This window comes from Heptranchias perlo, chromosome 5 (genome assembly GCF_035084215.1).
Source record: "Heptranchias perlo isolate sHepPer1 chromosome 5, sHepPer1.hap1, whole genome shotgun sequence".
NCBI classification, from domain to species: domain Eukaryota; kingdom Metazoa; phylum Chordata; class Chondrichthyes; order Hexanchiformes; family Hexanchidae; genus Heptranchias; species Heptranchias perlo.
In genome coordinates, this window is record NC_090329.1 from 128,987,188 (window position 1) to 129,004,714 (window position 17,527).

Below are 17,527 nucleotides of genomic sequence, written 5' to 3' on the forward strand. Positions count from 1 at the left end.
CCAATTGTTCGCAACATCGGTGTCCTATTTGGCCACGAGCTGAGATTCTCGCCCCATATCATCTCCATCACTAGGACCACCTATTTCCACCTCCATAACATCGTCTGTCTCCGCCTCTGCCTCAGCCCATCTGCTGCTGAAACCCTCATCCATGCCTTTGTTCCCTCTAGACTTGACTATTCCAATGATCTTCTGGCCATCCTCCCATCTTCCACCCTCCATAAACTTGAGCTCATCCAGAACTCTGCTGCCCATATCCTAACTCGCACCAAGTTCCGTTCACCCATCACCCCTGCACTCACCGACCTACATTGGCTCCCGGTCCACCAACGCCTCAATTTTAAAATTCCCGTCCTTGTGTTCAAATCCCTCCGTGGCCTCGCCCCTCCCCATCTCTGTAACCTCCTCCAGTCCTACATCCCTCTCGAGATCTCTGGCCTCTTGTGCATTCCCCCACTCCTTTCGCCCCACCATTGGTGGCCGTGCCTTCAGCTGTTTAGGCCCTAAGCTCTGGAATTCCCTCCCTGAACCTCTCCGCCTCTCTCTCCTCCTTTAAGGCGCTTCTTAAAACATTGGGAAGTCCACCTTTTGATCACCCGTCCTAACATCTCCTCATCTGGCTCGGTGTCAGTTTTTGACCGATTAAGTTCCTGCGAAGCACCTTGGGATGTTTTCCTATATTAAAGGACTTATATAACGCAAGTTGTTGTTTCACTGATTTTTTTTAACCAGTCAGGAGATACAGTGAATCTCACCTCCTGCTAGCAGAGGGCAGCAGTGGTGAATGACGCATGAGGTAGGCTGACCTCCTCCTGAGAAAAAGGACGGCTCATCCATCCAGGAACAACCTACAACCCCCACCCACCCCTCCCTCCCCATCACAGCACCCAGCTGTCTCCCAAATGATTCCGGGGGGGGGTGTTGTTGCCCCCATTACCCCACCCAGAACTCCATCCCAATGACGATCACTCTTTGTGTGAAGAAGAATATCACAACATCAGCCCTGAATTTGCCTTCCTCCAGTTTGAACCCCGTCCCCTTGTCTAGGTTTAGATTGAACTGGAGTTCCGCACCATTAAATACCTTCTCTGCCTCACGTCTCCAGAGGATGGCATGTTCGCAATTATAACTTGCAGCCTACAAAGAGATAAATATGGGAATCATGTGTGTGCAAAGACAATACAGCTGACATCTCTTCTCTCTTCTTTCCTTCAGGTTCCTCCCACAGTAAGTATATATAAATATATATCCATATATCTTATATTTTTACTGTGTGCTTTGTTTTGGTTGATTCTCTGATCACATTTACCAGATTAGGAGCTTTAATTGGCCCATAGTCCTGATTGGTGCTACACTCAATGTTAAATCTTGCAGGGCTACAGGGAAAGAGCAGGGCGGGAGTGAGACTAATTGGATAGCTCTTTCAAAGAGCCAGCACAGGCACAGAGGGCTGAAGGGCCTCCTGTGCTGCATGTTTCTATGATTCTACTGCTCTAAGTTTCAGGAACCGAACGGGAAGCTGCCACAGTCATTCTTCGAAGAGAGGCACCTGGTAAATCGAGGGACAAAGTACCTGAACACCAGGGAGGTGAGCGAGACCTTCCAGCTGGGACCAGGAACGTACGTCTTGGTACCATCTACCTACTCCCCCAACGAGCCAACAGAATTCATCCTGCGCATCTACTTCCAGAAGAGGAATTATCAAAAGTAATTTATTGTTTTAATCCTTTTCTTGTGTTTCCGTCTCCCGCTCTCACTTTCTCTTTCTCTCTCTGACTCTCTTACTTCTTGTGACTTCTATGCTGAGAAACCTGTGTGAGGAGCCGGGCCTTTGGATTAAAAGAGTAGAAATGTAGATGAGGGTGGCCTAGTGGTTATTGGTACTGGACAAACAGCCCAGAGGCTGGGAGTTCAAATCCCACCCTGGCAAGTTGGGAAATTGAATTCAATAGTTCTGGTGATTTGTAAACTGGCACAAGATAAAATCTGTGGGAGGTTGCCGGATTGTCATAAAAAGTTACCTGGTTCACTAATGCCCTTCAGGGAAGGAGATCTGCCATCCTTACCCGAAATATGATTCCAGTCCCACACCAATGTGGTTGACTCTGAAGTGGCCTAGCAAGTCTCTCAGTTGTATCAAACTGCTACAAACACTGACTGCAGCAGTTCAAGAAGGCAGCTCACCACCACCTTCTCAGTGCGATTAGGGATGGGCAATAAATGCTGGCCTTGCCAGTGACACCCACCTCTTATCTTTCCAGTGAATCACCTACAATGGCTTCTCTTCCCGCTCCCGCACCATTATCTCTGGAGTCCCCTGAGGATCTATCCTTGGCCCCTCCTATTTCTCATCTACATGCTGCCCCTCGGCAACATCAGCCGAAAACACAATGTCAGATTCCAGATGTACACTGACAACACCCAGCTCTACCTCACCACCACCTCCACGACCCCTCCTCTTTCTCTCATTTGTCACACTGCTTGTCTGACACCCAGTACTGGATGAGCAAAAATTTCCTCCAACTAAATATTGTGAAGACTGAAACCATTGTCTTTGGTCCCTGCCCAAACTTCGTTCCCTAGCCACCAACTCCAATCCTCTCCCTGGCCGCTGTCTGAGGCTGAACCAGACCATTCACAACCTTGGCGTCCTATTTGACCCTGAGATGAGCTTCTGACCACAAATCCGCTCCATCACCAAGACCGTTTACTTCCATCTCTGTAACATCGCCCGTCTCCGCCCCTGCCTCAGCTCATCTGTTGCTGAAACCCTCATCCATGCCTTTGTTACCTCTAGACTCGACTATTCCAATGCTCTCCTGACTCTCTCCTCCCATCTTCCACCCTCCATAAACGAGCTCATCCAAAACTCGGCTGCCTGATTCCTAACTCACACCAAGTCCCCTTCTCCCATCACCCCTGTGCTCGCTGACCTACATTGGCTCCCGGTCCAGGAAAGCCTCGATTTTAAAATTCTCATCCTTGTTTTCAAATCCCTCCATGGCCTCGCCCCTCCCTATCTCTGTAGCCTCCTCCAGCCCTACAACCCTCCGAGATCTCTGCACTCCTCCAATTCCCCGATTTTAATCGATCCACCATTGGCAGCCGTGCCTTCAGCTGCCTAGGCCCTAACCTCTGGAATTCCCTCCTTAAACCTCTCCACCTCTCTACCTCTCTCTCCTCCTTTAAGAAGCTCCTTAAAACCTACCTCTGTGACCCAGCTTTTGATCACCTGTCCTAATATCTCCTTATGTGGCTCGGTGTTAAATTTTGTTTGGTAATCGCCCCTGTGAAGCGCCTTGGGACGTTTTACTACATTAAAGGTGCTGTATAAATACAAGTTGTTGTTGAATAAGACCAAAGCATCTCCGACTAGAAGTGGGTTTGAGCTCCTCCTCTCCCTGTGTAAGGCTGTTTGATTAAACTGGTAGTTAAATATTGAATATATAACATGTATCTGTATCTCTTTTCTTGCAGAGATATGAATTCCAACTCGGATCTCCAGCATCCTATGGTACCCACCAGCTTCTTATCTAGTCACGTAAAGAGAGAAAGAACAAACTTGCATTTATAACACCCCTTTCACATCCCAAAGCACTTCACAGCCATTTGAATTACAGGCGATTTGTGCCAGCAAGGTCCTACAAAAGGCAATGAGATAATGACCAGATAATCTGTTTTTAGTGATGTTGGTTGAGGGATAAATATTGGCCAGGACACTGGGGAGAACTCCTCTACTCTTCTTCAAATAGTGTGTGGGGATCTTTTCCGTCCACCTGAGAGGACAGACAGGGACTCGGCTTAACGTCCCATCCAAAAGACAGCACCTCCGACAGTGCAGCACTCCCTCAGTACTGCACTGGGAGTGTTAGTCTAGATTATGTGCTCAAGTCTCTGGAAGGGGACGTGAACCAACAACCTTCTGACTCAGAAGCAGGAGCACTACCACTGAGCTATGGCTGACAAGCCAAGTAGGCAGCTATAGTAATACAGAGTAGTCTCAATAAAATAAATGTTAGCATTAGGAACATGGAACCCTTTGACTTTCACACAAGCCTGGGAGGGGCAGTGGAAAAGAAGAAGGCCTCAAAATTTCTGGGACTCGAAGGTGCAAAGACACGGTGGTACGGGTGAACCATTGTGATGATGTGCGACTGAGGGAAATATGTTATACGATTTATTTCCCATCATTTGCATCCGAGGATTTAAAATGTAAATGATGGAATCGGGTCTAAGGGGAAGCCAGCAGCTTTTTAAAAGTTGTTTGACGTTCTCCTAGGACTGTGGGCCCCACCCCCGCTGCTCGTCTCTCCCCTCCCCCCGCACACCGCAGGTGGAGTAAGTGACGACAGTGCCCGTTCAAAATATTTTAAATGGCTCTGACCCCAGAGGAAATGGGTTGTGAGTCAAAGGCACTGGTAAGTAACTGGGGTGGGTGGGGCGGAGGTAAAGATCAGCCTTGCACAAGACCTGCTCCTCTCCCCCTCCCCCTCCCGCTCCTCAGATGGCTGTCACTTACCCGCTGGGGAAGATGGGCCCTCCCTCTCGTAACTCCTAGAAGATCGTTGCAGGGTGGGATTCCCAGCGGCCTTGGGTGTGGATCATCTCCCTCTGCTATCCTATTTTAGAACAATGCCCAAGAACATCGATAGTGGGCAAAAGGAGACGACAAATATTGATTTAGAAGACCATGTGTGGAGAAGTGTGGCCTTTTTGTAATGTGACATCTTTCTCTCTCCCTCAGCCAGCACTGAGCAGACAGGATGACAGCTCTTGGGAACTGATTTTCGATAAATACGCCCAGGTGAGTGTTGCCAAGTGGGTCCCTGTTTATACTTCGAGTGAATGAAGGGGATTCGGCACAGCCAGCTGGGGTGATGGCCTGCCGGTGACACCTGCCGGAGTGACGGCCAGCCGGGGTGACGGCCAGCCGGGGTGACGGCCAGCCGGTGACACCTGCCGGGGTGACGGCCAGCCGGGGTGACGGCCAGCCGGTGACACCTGCCGGGGTGACGGCCAGCCGGGGTGACGGCCAGCCGGTGACACCTGCCGGGGTGACGGCCAGCCGGTGACACCAGCCGGGGTGACGGCCAGCCGGTGACACCAGCCGGGGTGACGGCCAGCTGGGGTGACGGCCAGCCGGTGACGGCCAGCCGGTGACGGCCAGCCGGTGACACCTGCCGGGGTGACGGCCTGCCGGGGTGACGGCCAGCCGGTGACACCTGCCGGGGTGACGGCCTGCCGGGGTGACGGCCAGCCGGGGTGACGGCCAGCCGGTGACACCTGCCGGGGTGACGGCCAGCTGGGGTGACGGCCAGCCGGTGACGCCAGCCGGTGATGGCTGTGCCAGAAACACTGGGCGTGCAGGCGAGGGTGCCGACGAGGGCTGAGCAGGCGGGTATAAGGTGCTTCGGTGATGTTAGCAGAAACCCAACCCGTGACACAGCCCCCCTTCCCCACATCCTCTGCACCCTGCTGATTTCCGAATCTCGGCAGTCCTGCAGTAGGGACACTCCTCGAGGAAGAAAGACTTGCATTTCTATAGCTCCTTTCACGACCTCAGGACGTCCCAAAGGGCTTCACCGCCAATGAAGTAGTCTTTGGAAGTGCCGTCACTCCGGGTAGATAATGCAGCCAGACAAATGTCAATGAGATGAATCGGTTTTAGTTGAGGGATAAATGTTGGTTCGGAGGGGGGATCTAATGGTGGTATTTAAAATGATTAAGGGATTCGAGAAACTATTCTGTTGGGGGAATCCAGAACAAGGGGGAATAATCTTAAAATTCGAGCTGGGCCGTTCGGGGGTGAAATCAGGATTCACTTTTTTCACACAAAGGGTAGTGGGAATCTGGAACTCTCTCCCCCAGAAAGCTGTGGATGCTGCGGCTCAATTAGATCTTCAAGACTGAGACCGATAGATTTTTATTAGGCCAGAACATCAAGGGATACGAAGCCAAGGCGGGAAAATGGAGGTAAGATACAGATCAGCCATGATCTAATTGAATGGCGGAACAGGCTCGAGGGGCTGAATGGCCTACTCCTGTTCCTATGGTCAAATGGCTCCACCTCAGACAGTGCAGTGCTGTCTCTGTACTGCAGTGGAGAGTCAGACTGGATTATGTGGTCAAGTCTCTGGAGTGGGTCTTGAACCCATGACCTTCGAGTCTACCATTGAGCCAGGGCCGACCCTTATGGATTATTTCATTGACTGACTCACCTGGTTGAGGAGAGAAGTTGCCCAAGTGATGTTCTGTGTCCACTTCACGTTCACTGATTCTCTTGCCTCTTCACAGGCCCTACAGCCAGTGTCTCGACCCAACTGGGCTGACTATTTGAGCCCCCCTCTGTCCCCCAGCCCGATGTGGCCCACCACAATGGAGGTAAACTGTTTTCCATTCTTGCCCAGTGTGCGGTCGTGCGTAGTCACTGTTTTATAGGTAAACACAACAACCAATTTGCACGCAAACAGCAGTGAGATAAATGGCCAGTTAATCAGCTTTTTTGGTAGTGGCGATTGAGGGATAAATACTGGCCGGGACGACTCCCTCAAATAGTTCCATGGGATCTTTTACAACCACCCAAACAGGTCCTCACTGTAACGTCTCATCCAAAAGACAGCATTCCCTCGGTGTCAGCCGAGATTGTGTGCCCAAGTTCTGGAGTGGGGCTTGAAGTCATGACCTTCCAACTCAAGGGCAAGAATGCTTTGAACTGGGCCAAGACTGACACTAGATTGGTGGGGGCGGGGGTGGGCAGGGGGACGGGGTGGGGGACTTGGGTCAGGTTTAGAATGGATTAGTCACACAGTACACCTCCCTTTACTCTGCCCCAGCAATGTGCCTGAGCCGTAACTTCAGAAAGGAACGCTCTACTGCACAAGAGCGAGGTTCCCACTTCCCCCTCACAAATAAGATTCCTGATTTTGTGCCAAGTTAATGGCAGTTTTGTGCTCTGGGGTCACACACATGCAAAGAACTGTGCTGGAACTGATTCTCACCCCAAAACCAGGCTCCAAATCCGATCAATCCGAATTGGATTGAAGCTTACTGGATTTAAGTCAAGTACCAGGGTGAAAGGTCAGTGGACAGCATTTATAGAGAAGTAAATTTCTCTTCCGACTTTGATGGGGTGGAAGGGTCTGTGGAATCCACTCCCTGTGAGTTACAAGAAGAACAACCTCTTTAGCTTCTTGCTGGTGGTTTTGGGCAGTGTAGCTCCTCCCGAGAACACTCAACGCAGGAATTCGTAGATGAGAAATGACCGAGGTCTATCTCGTTCATCTTCAACCACCCTGGTGTTCGCATGGTCCAACGATAATGGAGTTGTTGACTGATCACAGCAATCAATCACTGAACATTTACGCACTATCCTAATTTTTCCACTTGTCCAGTCATCCACTTTAAAACTGACGGCACCAGGAGTAGATGACCAAGAGTGCGATCTCGCTGACTCCCTGCTTCCTTTCCAGGTATGCCTCGTAACAGCTGGTCAGAGGGGATTCCCCTCATGTCACCCACTGCTGAGGTAAACTCTTGAATCAATTGTTTTCCCCTGTCCCCTCCTCCCAGTGAGTTTGGTGGGATACAGGAAAAACAATTTCACACTAACATTGGATACTTGTGACTCATTCACACCATAAAAAACTGGTATCATTGGGTTCATTATTTCCTGTAATCCCTCAGTCCACCTCAATACTTCCACAGGTCACTGTTATGCTACAATTCCACCTCCTCTAGAAACCAGCTTCAGATACCACTGTATCACCCGGTCCCAGAGGGGAAAGGACAGTGTGTGACCCACTGTATCACCCGGTCCCAGAGGGGAAAGGACAGTGTGTGACCCACTGTATCACCCGGTCCCAGAGGGGAAAGGACAGTGTGTGACCCACTGTATCACCCGGTCCCAGAGGGGAAAGGACAGTGTGTGACCCACTGTATCACCCAGCCCCAGAGGGGAAAGGGCAGTGTATGACCCACTGTATCACCCAGCCCCAGAGGGGAAAGGACAGTGTATGACCCACTGTATCACCCGGTCCCAGAGGGGAAAGGACAGTGTGTGACCCACTGTATCACCCAGTCCCAGAGGGGAAAGGACAGTGTGTGACCCACTGTGTCACCCGGTCCCAGAGGGGAAAGGACAGTGTGTGACCCACTGGCAGAGTGGGACAGAGCTAAATCCAAACCCAGCCCCAGAGTGTGTGACCCACTGTATCACCCAGTCCCAGAGGGGAAAGGACAGTGTGTGACCCACTGTATCACCCAGTCCCAGAGGGGAAAGGACAGTGTGTGACCCACTGTATCACCCGGTCCCAGAGGGGAAAGGACAGTGTGTGACCCACTGTATCACCCGGTCCCAGAGGGGAAAGGACAGCGTGTGACCCACTGTATCACCCGGACCCAGAGGGGAAAGGACAGTGTGTGACCCACTGTATCACCTGGTCCCAGAGGGGAAAGGACAGTGTGTGACCCACTGTATCACCTGGTCCCAGAGGGGAAGGGACAGTGTGTGACCCACTGGATCACCCGATCCCAGAGGGGAAAGGACAGTGTGTGACCCACTGTATCACACGGTCCCAGAGGGGAAAGGACAGTGTGTGACCCACTGTATCACCCGGTCCCAGAGGGGAAAGGACAGTGTGTGACCCACTGTATCACCCGGTCCCAGGGGGGAAAGGATAGTGTGTGACCCACTGTATCACCCGGTCCCAGGGGGGAAAGGATAGTGTGTGACCCACTGTATCACCCGGTCCCAGAGGGGAGAGGGTAGAATCTGGGACGATTCCTAGCTAAACAATGCTGTCACTTTAACCCACAGAACCCAGAGATCAATGCCGCTGGCTTACAGAGGATTTTAAATGAAGTCTTCCTGGAAGGTGAGTAACTGGCTCCAGTTCTGGTGAATGGACCCACCTGAGGTATTGATCTGCAGTTCCTCCTTTGGGTGCTGTGTATCTGCAGCAGTCTCTGAGCCCGGATTCTTTTCCTTGATTATCATAGACCAGAAGATATCGGAAGGTTTCAGCCTGGATAGCTGCAGAGGGATTGTGCTGCTGATGGGTGTATCCTTCAACTGGAATTCACCTCTCCACATATTCATGGTACACACTGGATTATCACCTCACCCTTGTTTTTAATTGTTTTTTTTATTTTCTCCCCCTCTGTATGGGTCTTTCCTTGTGTTCCTATGTCACCCCTGCCTTCCCCTGACTCCCATGTGTTTCATTGAGGATTAATTTCCCAGGGTGGATTGGCCCACTGTTTACCCCCTTGTTCCATAGTTTTCGTGACTCTTGAGCTGAAGTCATGGCAATTGAGTGGGGGAGCTCAGGCAGAAATGAACCCTCCGCCCCCCACGTCTTCCTCGGCATTTCCATGTTGCCCCATGAGCTCCCCAGCCTTCCCATGAATCATATCCCCCCAGCACATGTCACTTCGCTTTTTAAGAAAGGAGAGAGAGGGAAACTGGAGAATTATAGACCAGTTAGCCTAACATCTGTTGTGGGGAAAAGGCTGGAGTCTATAATTAAGGATAGGGTGACTGAACAGCTCGAGAATTTTCAGTTAATCAGAGAGAGCCAGCATGGATCTGTGAAAGGTAGGTCGTGCCTGACAAACCTGATTGAATTTTTTGAAGAGGTGACTAAAGTAGTGGACAGGGGAATGTCAATGGATGTTATTTATATGGACTTCCAGAAGGCATTTGATAATGTCCCACATAAGAGACTGTTAACTAAGATAGAAGCCCATGGAATCGAGGGAAAAGTACGGACTTGGTTAGGAAGTTGGCTGAGCGAAAGGTGATAGAGAGTAGGGATAATGGGGAGGTACTCACATTGGCAGGATGTGACTAGTGGAGTCCCGCAGGGATCTGTCTTGGGGCCTCAATTATTCACAATATTTATTAACGACTTAGATGAATTGTAAACAATTTTACAACACCAAGTTATAGTCCATAGAAAGTCTCATATCCGATGACAGAAAGATTGGTGGCATTGTAAGCAATGTAGATGAAAACATAAAATTACAAAGCGATATTGATAGATTTGGTGAATGGGCAAAACTGTGGCAAATGGAATTCAATGTAGACAAATGTGAGGTCATCCATTTTGGATCAAAAAAGGATAGAACAGGGTACTTTCTAAATGGTAAAAAGTTAAAAACAGTGGATGTCCAAAGGGACTTAGGGGTTCAGATACATAGATCATTGAAGTGTCATGAACAGGTGCAGAAAATAATCAATAAGGCTAATGGAATGCTGGCCTTTATATCTAGAGGACAAGAGTACAAGGGGACAGAAGTTATGCTGCAGCTACACAAAACCCTGGTTAGATCGCACCTGGAGCACTGTGAGCAGTTCTGGGCACCGCACCCTCGGAAGGACATATTGGCCTTGGAGGGAGTGCAGCGTAGGTTTACTAGAATGATACCCGGACTTCAAGGATTAAGTTACGAGGAAAGATTACACAAATTGGGGTTGTATTCTTGAGAGTTTCGAAGGTTAAGGGGTGATCTGATTGAAGTTTATAAGATATTAAGGGGAACAGATAGGATGGAGAGAGAGAAACTATTTCCGCTGGTTGGGGATTCTAGGAGTAGGGGGCACAGTCTACAAATTAGAGCCAGACCTTTCAGGAGCGAGATTAGAAAACATTTCTACACACAAAGGGTGGTAGAAGTTTGGAACTCTCTTCCGCAAACGGCAATTGATACTAGCTCAATTGCTAAATTTAAATGTGAGATAGATAGCTTTTTGGCAACCAAAGGTATTAAGGGATATGGGCCAAAGGCGGGTATATGGAGTTAGATCACAGATCAGCCATGATCTTATTAAATGGCGGAGCAGGCATGAGGGGCTGAATGGCCTACTCCTGTTCCTATATTCCTATGTTCCTATGTTCCCGTGCATCACATTCCCTCAGCCTTCCCGTACATCTATATGTTTCCCCCAGCCTTCCCGCAAATCTTCATATTTCTCCAGCCTTCCCGTGCATCTATATTTTTCCCCAGCCTCCGTGTGTCCCCATGCATCCTCCTCTGTCTCTCCGCCCTTCTCGATGTTCACTCAGCCAGGCTGGTAGCACCTGTGCTGCTAATCCAGGCTGACACTCCAGTGCAGTGCTTGAGGGAGTGCTGCACTGTCAGAGGTGCTGCCTTTCAGATGAGACATTAAACCAAGGATCACAAAATGAAGGGCACATTGTCAAACCAGATGAGGGAAGAAAGCTATCTAGAACTGTCCTTGGAGATGGAGCAAACTCTGTGGTCAGAGAGATCAGTTTCTGCCCAGGTGGGGAGGCGGGGGGGAGGGGGCGGACCCACATCTGCAGGGGGGGGGTGCGCGTGTGGACAGACGTCTGGGGGTAGCCGCATCTGGGGGGGAGGGGCGGACCCGCGTCTGGGGGGAGGGGTGGACCCCCATCTGGGGCCTGAGATTCCATCCATTCGTGCTAGCTGGACAAGCATCGAAAAGCTCCCCAGTGCTCCACGCTGGTAATGTGGGCTCTTTTAGTTTGTTAAACTCCAGCAGTGCATAGTTGGGGTTCCTTAAGCCTTGGGTCTTGTCAATCTGCACCTATATTCTCCAGTCTCGGGTAAGTGGGGTGTGTCTCGGTGAGGAGAGAGTGTGACATTGGACAGACACAAACTTCAGCCATGTGAATTTATCAGTGGTTTGGAGACACATAAACATGTGCCTGGATTTCCACAGGCCTCACACACCCTGGGGATTGATGGTGACGTTATTCAGTTGTGTAAAACGGGTGACTGTCAGTCGACAGCCCCTTATTACATCTCTCCCCATTGACTTCAGTGGAAATAAAAATGGGGAGAGATGTAAGACAGGCTGTCGATTCGCTATCACCCGATCTATCCCCCTGGTTCTTAAAAACTCCTTCACCACCACAGACCCCTGCCTCTTTAGGTACTATCCTGCGAATCATGCCCTTGTTACACGATGTCAGTTCAGGCCGGGCAGCCAGCAGGATAATTGCCTGACAAATTACGCTCATGTTTTACACACTGTGGTCGGCAGGTTAAGACTTAACTAGTGACGCAGTTCAGTGGAACAGGAAGACTGGACAAGCACGATTTCAGACGGCTGTGGGGAAAACTTGGGTTTTTTAAGGTAAGATGAAGCAAATGAGAACAGTTTCACAAGGTACGTCCGGGTCATCGCTGACTAACACGTGAGGTGTGCTGTTCACTCTTATTATCCATCGCTGTAATCCACCATAGCCGGTGTGGGCTTGACCAGCGGCCAGTCCTCATGACACCTTCGAGCTCAGAGACACTGTCCACTGTTAATTGCTTTGGGCAACTCCATAACCTTTGACCCCCCTGGCTCGTTAATCTCCTCTCGGATCGCTTGGGATGGCAGTGGTTATGGTACTGGATCAGCAAGCCAAGGTCGGGAGTTCAAATCCCACCATAGCAAGATGTGAAATTGAGTTCAATAAATCTGATCATTTGTGGGTTGGCACGAGAAAGTGACCATGAAGCTGCCAGAGTGTCATTAAAAACCCAACTGGTTCGTTAATGTCCTTCAGGGAAAGAAACCTGCCGTCCTTACCCGGTCTGGCCTATATGTGACTTCAATCCCACATTACCTGGTTGACTGTTAACGCATCAGGGCAACTGGGGGTGAGTGATAAATGCTGCTTTGCCCAGTGTCGCTCGCATTCTAAGAATTAATGGAACAAAAACTATCTTTTCAATGAACTCAGGGGTTCCCCTGTTCCTTCTTTATTCCAGAGACTTCCTCTGCTCATCAGTCAACCCTGTCCAATCATTCACTGATAAGCCCACTCCACGTTCACCAGTTTCCTTCAGATTGCACGCCCCGTGTGTGCACACAACCTCCAATCCTCTTGTAGTGCAGCGGCTGAATCACACCTTAAACCCCCTTCACCTGTCGCATGGGGTCATTTCCCTATTGGGGTGGGGGTGGGGGTGGGTGGCCAGCCCTGCCAATAGTGACACTACAGGGGTGTTCACCCAGCGGAAGGTCGAGGACTCTATGGGAGGCTGCCACAGGCCGGCAGAGCTGACGAATTAAACGTCCTCCCAAAGTGTTCAGTGAAGTTGTCCGATGGGTGGACCTTCAATTCTGCCTGGCCACCAGCAGCCATGTAGCAGCTTCCTTCCCTTGGCCACATTTCTGGGGCATGGTGGGTATTGCGGGATAGCTGGAAATCCGGCCAGAAACATCCCAAACTGACGCAGGACAGGAGGGAGTGGCGGGGGCGGGGGGGAGCGTGGGAGATGTACGCAGCCCACTCTCTGTTTGAATTTGCCTGTGAAGCTCTCCGAGATAAAAACCAGGCGCAGATGGGTTGCACCTCAATTTCCTGCCCCCTCCAGTCCCGGGATGCCTGACTTCCAACCTAGAAGGAGCAGGTGTTCAAAGCTCTTGTTTCCTTCAGTTAAAATCAGCTGAGGTTCACATTCCTGATTGTTACTGAGCGACCCGTTCCCTGTCCAATCATTCGTTACTCAGCGACCCGTTCCCTGTCCAATCATTCGTTACTCAGCAACCCGTTCCCTGTCCAATCATTCGTTACTCAGCGACCCGTTCCCTGTCCAATCATTCGTTACTGAGCGACCCGTTCCCTGTCCAATCATTCGTTACTGAGCGACCCGTTCCCTGTCCAATCATTCGTTACTGAGCGACCCGTTCCCTGTCCAATCATTCGTTACTGAGCGACCCGTTCCCTGTCCAATCATTCGTTACTGAGCGACCCGTTCCCTGTCCAATCATTGGTTACTGAGCGACCAGTTCCCTGTCCAATCATTCGTTACTGAGCGACCCGTTCCCTGTCCAATCATTCGTTACTGAGCGACCCGTTCCCTGTCCAATCATTCGTTACTCAGCGACCCGTTCCCTGTCCAATCATTCGTTACTGAGCGACCCGTTCCCTGTCCAATCATTCGTTACTGAGCGACCCGTTCCCTGTCCAATCATTCGTTACTCAGCGACCCGTTCCCTGTCCAATCATTCGTTACTCAGCGACCCGTTCCCTGTCCAATCATTCGTTACTGAGCGACCCGTTCCCTGTCCAATCATTCGTTACTCAGCGACCCGTTCCCTGTCCAATCATTCGTTACTCAGCGACCCGTTCCCTGTCCAATCATTCGTTACTCAGCGACCCGTTCCCTGTCCAATCATTCGTTACTCAGCGACCCGTTCCCTGTCCAATCATTCGTTACTCAGCGACCCGTTCCCTGTCCAATCATTCGTTACTGAGCGACCCGTTCCCTGTCCAATCATTCGTTACTCAGCGACCCGTTCCCTGTCCAATCATTCGTTACTCAGCGACCCGTTCCCTGTCCAATCATTCGTTACTCAGCGACCCGTTCCCTGTCCAATCATTCGTTACTGAGCGACCTGTTCCCTGTCCAATCATTCGTTACTGAGCGACCCGTTCCCTGTCCAATCATTCGTTACTCAGCGACCCGTTCCCTGTCCAATCATTCGTTACTGAGCGACCCTTTCCCTGTCCAATCATTCGTTACTCAGCGACCCGTTCCCTGTCCAATCATTCGTTACTGAGCGACCCGTTCCCTGTCCAATCATTCGTTACTGAGCGACCCGTTCCCTGTCCAATCATTCGTTACTAAGCGACCCGTTCCCTGTCCAATCATTCGTTACTGAGCGACCCGTTCCCTGTCCAATCATTCGTTACTGAGCGACCCGTTCCCTGTCCAATCATTCGTTACTAAGCGACCCGTTCCCTGTCCAATCATTCGTTACTGAGCGACCCGTTCCCTGTCCAATCATTCGTTACTGAGCGACCCGTTCCCTGTCCAATCATTCGTTACTGAGCGACCCGTTCCCTGTCCAATCATTCGTTACTGAGCGACCCGTTCCCTGTCCAATCATTCGTCACTCAGAGACCCGTTCCCTGTCCAATCATTCGTTACTCAGCGACCCGTTCCCTGTCCAATCATTCGTTACTCAGCGACCCGTTCCCTGTCCAATCATTCGTTACTGAGCGACCCGTTCCCTGTCCAATCATTCGTTACTCAGCGACCCGTTCCCTGTCCAATCATTCGTTACTGAGCGACCCGTTCCCTGTCCAATCATTCGTTACTCAGCGACCCGTTCCCTGTCCAATCATTCGTTACTCAGCGACCCGTTCCCTGTCCAATCATTCGTTACTGAGCGACCCGTTCCCTGTCCAATCATTCGTTACTCAGCGACCCGTTCCCTGTCCAATCATTCGTTACTGAGCGACCCGTTCCCTGTCCAATCATTCGTTACTGAGCGACCCGTTCCCTGTCCAATCATTCGTTACTCAGCGACCCGTTCCCTGTCCAATCATTCGTTACTGAGCGACCCGTTCCCTGTCCAATCATTCGTCACTCAGCGACCCGTTCCCTGTCCAATCATTCGTTACTCAGCGACCCGTTCCCTGTCCAATCATTCGTTACTCAGCGACCCGTTCCCTGTCCAATCATTCGTTACTGAGCGACCCGTTCCCTGTCCAATCATTGGTTACTCAGCGACCCGTTCCCTGTCCAATCATTCGTTACTCAGCGACCCGTTCCCTGTCCAATCATTCGTTACTGAGCGACCCGTTCCCTGTCCAATCATTCGTTACTGAGCGACCCGTTCCCTGTCCAATCATTCGTTACTCAGCGACCCGTTCCCTGTCCAATCATTCGTTACTCAGCGACCCGTTCCCTGTCCAATCATTCGTTACTGAGCGACCCGTTCCCTGTCCAATCATTCGTTACTCAGCGACCCGTTCCCTGTCCAATCATTCGTTACTGAGCGACCCGTTCCCTGTCCAATCATTCGTTACTCAGCGACCCGTTCCCTGTCCAATCATTGGTTACTCAGCGACCCGTTCCCTGTCCAATCATTCGTTACTGAGCGACCCGTTCCCTGTCCAATCATTCGTTACTGAGCGACCCGTTCCCTGTCCAATCATTCATTACTGAGCGACCCGTTCCCTGTCCAATCATTCGTTACTCAGCGACCCGTTCCCTGTCCAATCATTGGTTACTCAGCGACCCGTTCCCTGTCCAATCATTCGTTACTCAGCGACCCGTTCCCTGTCCAATCATTGGTTACTCAGCGACCCGTTCCCTGTCCAATCATTCGTTACTGAGCGACCCGTTCCCTGTCCAATCATTGGTTACTCAGCGACCCGTTCCCTGTCCAATCATTCGTTACTCAGCGACCCGTTCCCTGTCCAATCATTCGTTACTGAGCGACCCGTTCCCTGTCCAATCATTGGTTACTCAGCGACCCGTTCCCTGTCCAATCATTGGTTACTCAGCGACCCGTTCCCTGTCCAATCATTGGTTACTCAGCGACCCGTTCCCTGTCCAATCATTCGTTACTGAGCGACCCGTTCCCTGTCCAATCATTCGTTACTGAGCGACCCGTTCCCTGTCCAATCATTCGTTACTAAGCGACCCGTTCCCTGTCCAATCATTCGTTACTCAGCGACCCGTTCCCTGTCCAATCATTCGTTACTGAGCGACCCGTTCCCTGTCCAATCATTCGTTACTGAGCGACCCGTTCCCTGTCCAATCATTCGTTACTAAGCGACCCGTTCCCTGTCCAATCATTCGTTACTCAGCGACCCGTTCCCTGTCCAATCATTCGTTACTCAGCGACCCGTTCCCTGTCCAATCATTCGTTACTGAGCGACCCGTTCCCTGTCCAATCATTCGTTACTCAGCGACCCGTTCCCTGTCCAATCATTCGTTACTAAGCGACCCGTTCCCTGTCCAATCATTCGTTACTCAGCGACCCGTTCCCTGTCCAATCATTCGTTACTCAGCGACCCGTTCCCTGTCCAATCATTCGTTACTGAGCGACCCGTTCCCTGTCCAATCATTCGTTACTCAGCGAACCGTTCCCTGTCCAATCATTGGTTACTCAGCGACCCGTTCCCTGTCCAATCATTCGTTACTGAGCGACCCGTTCCCTGTCCAATCATTGGTTACTGAGCGACCCGTTCCCTGTCCAATCATTCTTTACTGAGCGACCCGTTCCCTGTCCAATCATTGGTTACTCAGCGACCCGTTCCCTGTCCAATCATTCGTTACTCAGCGACCCGTTCCCTGTCCAATCATTCGTTACTCAGCGACCCGTTCCCTGTCCAATCATTCGTTACTGAGCGACCCGTTCCCTGTCCAATCATTCGTTACTGAGCGACCCGTTCCCTGTCCAATCATTCGTTACTGAGCGACCCGTTCCCTGTCCAATCATTCGTTACTCAGCGACCCGTTCCCTGTCCAATCATTCTTTACTGAGCGACCCGTTCCCTGTCCAATCATTGGTTACTCAGCGACCCGTTCCCTGTCCAATCATTCGTTACTCAGCGACCCGTTCCCTGTCCAATCATTCGTTACTCAGCGACCCGTTCCCTGTCCAATCATTCATTACTGAGCGACCCGTTCCCTGTCCAATCATTCGTTACTCAGCGACCCGTTCCCTGTCCAATCATTCGTTACTCAGCGACCCGTTCCCTGCCCCCCTCACCCTCCGTCTTGCTGGCAGTTTCGAGTATGT

General features: G+C 50.9%; 1 protein-coding gene across 1 annotated transcript in view; it reads left to right on the plus strand.

Moving 5' to 3' along the window:
- Positions 1–17,527, plus strand: part of LOC137322206 (calpain-14-like) — a 110,367-nt gene that overhangs the window by 74,927 nt on the left and 17,913 nt on the right. The window contains exons 12-19 of the mRNA XM_067985321.1: positions 1,216–1,227; positions 1,505–1,707; positions 3,478–3,514; positions 4,745–4,804; positions 6,295–6,381; positions 8,816–8,873; positions 8,998–9,059; positions 12,056–12,124. Coding sequence (XP_067841422.1) covers positions 1,216–1,227; positions 1,505–1,707; positions 3,478–3,514; positions 4,745–4,804; positions 6,295–6,381; positions 8,816–8,873; positions 8,998–9,059; positions 12,056–12,124 — 588 coding nt within the window. The remainder of the gene's footprint in view (positions 1–1,215; positions 1,228–1,504; positions 1,708–3,477; positions 3,515–4,744; positions 4,805–6,294; positions 6,382–8,815; positions 8,874–8,997; positions 9,060–12,055; positions 12,125–17,527) is intronic.